The sequence below is a fragment of the Notolabrus celidotus genome, chromosome 3 (assembly GCF_009762535.1).
Source record: "Notolabrus celidotus isolate fNotCel1 chromosome 3, fNotCel1.pri, whole genome shotgun sequence".
NCBI lineage: Eukaryota > Metazoa > Chordata > Actinopteri > Labriformes > Labridae > Notolabrus > Notolabrus celidotus.
In genome coordinates, this window is record NC_048274.1 from 442907 (window position 1) to 450406 (window position 7500).

The 7500-nt window shown below is 45.7% G+C and overlaps 1 protein-coding gene across 1 annotated transcript in view; it reads right to left on the reverse strand.

Annotated features, from left to right (window-relative positions):
* Nucleotides 1-466: 466 nt before the first annotated feature.
* The window catches only part of LOC117810433 (serine/threonine-protein kinase BRSK2-like), an 87491-nt gene continuing 80457 nt past the window's right edge, over nt 467-7500 (reverse strand). The window contains exons 14-15 of the mRNA XM_034680269.1: nt 6744-6804; nt 467-1183 (exon numbers count right to left, since the gene is read on the reverse strand). Of these exons, the coding sequence (XP_034536160.1) occupies nt 467-1183; nt 6744-6804 (778 nt within the window). The remainder of the gene's footprint in view (nt 1184-6743; nt 6805-7500) is intronic.

Sequence of the window (7500 nt, forward strand, 5' to 3'; positions counted from 1 at the left end):
ACTGTGGAAACAGAGGTCAAAGGTCACAGAGTTCAGTCGTTATATATATTCAGCTCTTCATATAAACCCTGAGGTCTCTCTTTCTCTAGATGTAGTGTGACATAAACTGTCTCTCAGTGAGAATGAGATTATCTGCTGTCATCACGGCTCTGCTCAGCTCGTCTGGAGAAGCTTCATTGCTGAAGGGAAACTTTTTAAACCGAGGCAGAACATTGAGGATGTTCCCCTCTCTGTGCTGAGATAGTCATCAGGTGTGTGATATGATGTCCAGAGGCTGCTGTGTCTCGTGATCAGGCAGCAGCAGGTGAGACGTTAAAAACAGCCATGAGGAGAAAGAGATGATTTATGTTTGTGTTGTTCCCCTGAGCTTCGTGGAGCGGCTTAAAGAGTCTCTTTAAGAGATAATCTCAAGATAATATCATGAAGATCTGATCTGAATAAATAACACGCTGAGGTCTCTTAATAACTACACATCCCTCCTCCTCCTCCTCCTCCTCCTCCTCCTCCTCATGCTCATACTCCTACCTTGCATTTTCCTGCGGTGGAAGCGTGGCGAGCCCAGGAAGCTGTTCTTGATGGAGTTGAGGCGTGTCCTCCACGGCATCCCCCCGATGGAGGGGCTGGGCGGCGGCGTGGGGCTGGGGGTTCCAGCCGGGCTGTCCTTGGGCGTGTGCACCGGGGTTCCTTTAGGGGTGGGGAGAGGACTCCCTCTGGGGGAGGGGTGGGGGGTCACCTGTGTGATGGGGACAGATTTGCCGTTGTGGTCAGGGTGGAGGTGGTGCCGGCGGCGGGGGGACATAGGAGGCACCGGGGAGAGGGGGATGGACAGTTTAGGGGGGACGGTGAGGGGAGGGTGGCGCCTCACCCGGGGGCTGTTGGGGATGCACGGGGCCAGAGGGTTGCTGGGTGTGGAGGGCTCAGATTTGGGGGTGGAGGGGGTCTGGGCAGTGTTGGGGAGGGGGTTGGATCTGGTGGTCTGAAGGGGTTTCTCTGACACTTTTGGCTTGGCGGGGAGAGTCTGGGTGCGTGGGTGCATGAGGGGGGACCCCATCTTTGGCTGATAGGAGTTGGGAGTCCGGGGCCCCACCCCGTTAAGGCGGACCTCGTGTGAGTGGGTGGGGCTGCAGTTGGGGGACTGACACAGGTCAGGGGACTGGGGCGGGATGAAAAACCGCCTGTTGGGCTGAGATTGGTCATGCGGCGTTTGACATGACAGCAGAGTCAGCCAATGAGAGAGCAGGACCGCAGCCAGCGGAGCAGCGCAGCCCAATAAAGGAGCAATCCCAAAACCAAAAACAGAGCAGGAAAGAAAAAGAGGCGTGGCGGATGGGTTGAGAGGTGGAGCAGGCAGGAAGTGGTGAGAGTGCAAGAAAGAAAGAAAAACAGAGCATGCCATTAGCACAGTGATTAGCCAATCAGGAGGCAGCAGTGGAGCATTCATGACACATTAACGTAGGGATGCACCGAGATCAGAGCTTTGAATTTAACCTCTAAGTTTCCTGCTTTTAAAGAACTTTCCTACAGAGTTATTCATTTAATTAGACTTTAGAAAAACACTTTCTGAGAATCTCACCAACATCAAATCAAGAACATCCAACAGACTGATCACTAATCATCAGCTACACAGGCCTTCAATTTGACTTTCATTCTCGTATGATTACTTTGTGTGGGATTCTGCGGTGCATCCCTAATTACCAGTGAGTGACCCAGCTTGAAAGCTAACGGTTGTAGCTTCGCCCTCCGCCTGGGAAAGCAGCCAGAGTGCATGCAGAGTGCTGATGCACGATGCTGTGGAATGAATGAGCGGATCACCGATCAGACGGCCAGAGACGTGACGGAGAGCAGCAGAGCTCAGAGACCTGGCTGCTCTCGGGTCAGCGTTCAAAGCGCGTGAAGCTGCTGAACATGAAGTGAAACTCTCATGTTGTTAAAATGGACAGGGAGTGTGTGAGGGTGTGAGGGTGTGAGAGTTTGAGTGTGTGAGTGTGTGAGAGTGTGAGAGTGTAAACATCTGATTCTTTATTTTGAGCACTTTGGACCTCATGCAAGAATCATTTCTCTGAACACAGGCCAGATTTAAGTATTTAGACATGTTGGACGTCAGACAAAATGTAATTCCTGCAATGATCCTAAAGATTTCTCCTGGACTTGGATCATTTCTCTTCAGTTGCAAACCTTTTTACATCCCTTGTGAGTTCACTTCCTTCCTCCAGGTCATCTTATGTTCATTATTTTTGCACCAAAACACAAAATATACTCCTTTGCATGAGTTAAACCACCTGGCAATAAACCTAACTCTCATACTCCAACATTTTGGACGTGCCAGTGTGTGTAAAATGTGATTAAACTGCAGCTCTTAAAAGGCAGAGGTGGATTTGGACGACCTCCAGTTTCAGATCATCTTCATCTTGCACACATTTTTATTTCTCCTTTTGTTGCGTCATGGTTTCAAATTTCTGAGAGGATAAACTTCCTTTTCTTCAGGTGTTTTCACATAACAGGAAAATAAATGAGGAAGGTAAATGTCTAACAAAGCAAAAGTTGGATCAGGAAGTTTTTTACATCCTCAGAAATTTGTCAATTGAGTCAAATTTTGCATGTTTTTTTTTTTTTGGTCACAGCAGCCTCATCAGCTCAACGTTCAAAATGTATTTTTGTATAAATGTATCAGAGCCATACGTGAGAACGTTTCAGGTCAACAACTTTCTGTCTGTTTCAAGTTATCATGCTCTTACTCCTTTAACCTAAACTTCTCCCTCACATTTAATAACACCACTCTGACTCCATCATCCTATATTCAAAACCTTTTTGACACCAACCTCACCTTTGAAAAACAAATCACCACTATTACTAACCATAGACCTTTCTGGAGTCCCTGAGCTCCCTTGTCTCGTAGGTTCCTCTGAGTTGCCGTAGACGTCCTCCTGCTGCGGACGTGCTGGACTCAAGCGGCAACAGCTTCTACGACTCGTCTCATCACTATCACCTCTCTCTCTTACTCCCCTCTATCCCTCTTTGAAGACCCAACACGGTCTCAGCAGATGTGTGTCTAACATGAGTCTGGTCCTGCTGGAGGTTTCTGCCTGTTAAAGGAAGTTTTTCCTCACCACTGTAACTAGCTAAATACTGTGAGGTGCAATGCTCATGATGGATTAAGGTGGGGTCAGACTGAGTCTTACCCTGTCTTGAAGTTGGGTCTCTGTTCATAGTTTGACATAGAGTGGTCTAGACCTGCTCTGTTTGTAAAAGAGTCTTGAGATAACGTTTGTTGTGATTTGGCGCGATACAAATAAAGATTGATTGATTGATTGATTGATTGATTGATTGATTGATTGATTGATTGATCAACCACATCACCAAAACCGCCTTCTTTCACCTGAAAAACCTCGCCTGACTCCGCCCACTACTCTCCTTCCCTGCAGCTGAAACCCTGATCCATGCTTTCATCACCCCCAGAATTGACTACTGTAACAGCATCCGATATGGCTCAGTATCCAAAGTTCTCAATAAGCTCCAGTACATCCAGAACTCAGCAGCCCGTCTACTCACTCACATCACCCCTGTCCTCCAAAACCTCCACTGGCTTCCTGTCCTCCAATGCATTCACTTTGAACTCCTCCTCCTGGCTTACAAAGCCCCAAAGTTAATGTTTTTATATCCACTGTTTGTATTTTGTGAAGTGTCTGAATTTGAAATATCTTAGCTTCCAGTCACAGATTTTAACATCACCCATGTTGTTTCTTTGTTTCTTGGAGAGAATAGCTCTGCAGTGACATCTGAAGGAATAATTCGTCTGGAACAACAAACTCTGCTGACTTCCTTTTGTTCATATCTTCAGATTTTAAACCGAAGAAAGTCATGAACTTCTTCCCTTAACTCTCCAGAAACCTGTTTGTGATTAAACCTGATGTCGGCGTGATCAGGAGAGGAAGCCTTGAATACTAGGCTCACATTTTAAACTTCTGTGTCCTCATGTTTCGTCAGCATCCGTCGAGTTGGAGTGATTTTAAGACGAGTGTTTGGAAAAGTTTTCAAAATAAGTAAAAGAAATGTTCCTGCAGGAGGCCGAGTGACTTTTATTCAAACTGAGCGTATTCAAACACAGAAATAAAAGGATGTTCTGCACCTTGAGGAATGAAACACTGACATTCATTAGAAAGTGAAAGTCTGTGAGTCTTTGAGCGGGGAGCGATGTTTGATGATGCACAGCCTGCGTCCTTGCAAAGCTTCACTAAAACAGAGAATCTGCAGACGGAAGCTGCACGTTGATTTAAGCTAACCTCTCTGATTTTTCACTGCAGCAGCTTTCTCTCTCTCAGACTGATTCATGGACTCTGCTGCTGCTGCTGCTGCACGAGGATCCGCTCTGACATTAAATCACCGGATCTCATCAGGAGTTTGGTGTTTGGCCTCCGATGGATCCGGTCCCACTTCATCTAAAGCTGTGTGACGTACAGAGCAGCCTGACTTAGCGCCGCTCACACCCAGGTCAGATCAGGACTGTGAGGCTGAGGATGAGCAGCTTACGCTTCAGCTTCTAAATCTGGTTTATGTTTTTGTAAAATTGAGTTGCTGCAAAAATGGATTTGAGAGATAACAAGTCATGTAAAATATCGGACTGCAAACATCGTTCATTTCAGCTGCAGAGCGCCCTCTGTCCCTCAGCTTTTCAGGAGTGTTAAGTTAAAGTCCTTTAAAGTTTCATCTGTTGTTTTCACTCTCTGCTTTCTGCAAAGTAACCTCTGCAGCTGAGAAATGAAGCCGATGCAGGAGTGCAAAAAACTGCACTTCCTCGAGAGTCCACTTGAGGCTGACTCCAAAAGCCAAGAAGACTCCTTTAACACTTTTATTCAAATGACCATCTTTAGAGGACAAATCAACATGTTTACAGCCTGGTACAAAAACTTTGGTCTGTATTGCCTTTCCACCGGTCTCAGCAGACGTGTGTCTAACATGAGTCTGGTCCTGCTGGAGGTTTCTGCCTGTTAAAGGAAGTTTGAGACTTCTTTTTGAACTCAGCTTCATGTTTCCTTTTTTTTAAATGTTTGTCTTGTTTATCCAAAGATGGCTGTGTCCCATTAAAGTTACTAACCATAGACCTTTCTGGAGTCCCTGAGCTCCCTTGTCTCGTAGGTTCCTCTGGATCTCTGCTGAAGATTCCTTTTAGAGATCTCGTAGATTTCTTTCTTTCTTTCTTTCATTCATTTTTCCTTTCCTTCCTTCCTTCTTAAATTTTTCCTTTCATTCCTTCCTTGTTTCTTTCACTCCTTTTTCCTTTTATTCCTCCCTTCTTTCTTTTATTCCTTCCTTCCTTCCTTCCTTCTTCCTTCTTTTCTTTCTCTCTTTGTTCTCTCCATGTTTCTTCATCCTTTATGTCTCCTTTTCTCATCCCCTCCTTTCCTTCTGTCATTCCTTCACCATTTATTCTCCTCTTTTTCTTTCTTCTGGTCTCCCTCTCTTCTCTCTTTTCTTAGACCTTTCTGGAGTCCCTGAGCTCCCTTGTCTCGTAGGTTCCTCTGGATCTCTGCTGCTGTGGACGTGCCAGACTCCAGCTGCTACAACTACTACTATCCGTCTCCCCACTATCATCTCTCTCTCTCTCTTCATCTCCCTCTATCCCTCTCTCCAACACGGTCTCAGCAGATGTGTGTCTAACATGAGTCTGGTCCTGCTGGAGGTTTCTGCCTGTTAAAGGAAGTTTGTCCTTGCCACTGTAACTTGCTAAATGCTGCAAAGTGCTCTGCTCATGTCGGATTAAGATGAGATCAGACTGAGTCCTGTCTGGAAGATGGGACTGGATCTGATCCTGGTCTTGATGTTGGGTCTTTGTTAATAATAGAACATGGAGGACGCTCTAGACCTGCTCTGTTTGGAGAGAGTCTGAGGAGAACGTTTGTTGGGATTTGGTGCTTTATAAATAAAGACTGATTACAGGACTGTATATTCAAATAAACGCCACACATGTTCGCTGACTGTGAAGCCTAAATGTTTAGAGCTCCCCCTGCTGACTGACTGCAGTATAGGTCATAAACCCTGCCTCCTCCATGTTAACAGATGGGACATGGGTCAAACAATAAAATGAAAATACAGGTCAACTAAATGTTCCATAAACATGCTTTCTGTTAATACAGTTACTTCTTATCAGGCTGATTTATGTTCAATTGTTTTGAAGTTTAGCTTCAATTGATATTTGTTGACATATGAGGCTCCTGCAGCGATCTTAAACTGGATTAGCATGACGTGGGAAGACGACACAAGAGTCTGCCTCCATTGAGGAGGGATGTGACGTCAGTCCTGCAGCTCCACCAGCCAGGTCGCTTCTGTGCAGGACTTGGCTTCACTAGTGCGATACGTCAGCGTTCATCAAGGCCGTATTTTGGCTTCACACCTCCTGAGAAGCATGGAGGTGTGTCATCCATTTTTATGTTATTTTTCTGTCTTTTCTGCCTCTATTGATCGGACAGCTTCAGACAGAGAGAGAGAGAGAGGAGTCATTAAAAGCTGAACTCAAAGCATGACTTGTCCTGACGCCCAAACTTTAACATTCTCACTCAGGCTGGATTGTACATCACACAGGCTCAGGATGAAGCTCTTGGCGGTGTGTGTGTGTGTGTGTGTGTGTGTGTGTGTGTGTGAGCTGCTGATGAGAGGCTGAAGTGAATGAACATGTGTGTGTGTGTGTGAGCAAAACCACATACCAGCAGTGGCCAGGTGCATTGTGGGAAACCGGAACTGACACTTACCCTGGGGCTGCTGAGGGGACTGGTGGACAGGCCGGAGGACGCTCCGCTGATCGACCGCGACCTGCAAACACACACACAGCGAGATCAATACACACACAGCTGCAGGGACACACACAGGCTCTCACACACTGAAACACAACAGGGACACACACAATACCAAAAACCTGGTGGTGGAGTTAACCTTGAAGGTTGTTTGACGGCTCTCTGAGAGGATCCTGAGTTTCTCTCTCCTGCAGGTTTATCAGACTCTTTTATCTCTTCGTCCTTCAGCTCCACTTCTTTTTCATTCTGTGTTTTAATCCTCAGCTGTTCTTATCTTTTACCTTCTCCTTTAATATTATTGTTTCTCACTCAGGACACGTCGAGATGTACTTCACGGAGCCTCAATCCTGATACAGAAATGTCCTGAATAAAGGAGTGAAGGTTGATAAACACTTTCAAACTTCTTTCCTACATCTCACTTTTTCTGTAACTCTGATATGTCCTCTCTGGAGCCGTTATTTTTACACAATATTCTGCTTACATAATTACTTGGAACAGCAAGTTTAGTGAATGCAGCAGTAGTTTCCTCAGGCTGTGATGGCTGACTCAAATGCTAACAATGCAAACATGTATTAGAGTTGATTCACGCTGCTTTTAAACCTCAGTCCCTTTTTATTTTACACATTTTAGGGTCTTAAAAAACAGGTAAACAAAAAGTTCTGATAAGCTTCAATCAGCAGCCATGAAAAGGCCTCAATGTAGACCTGTTGGATCA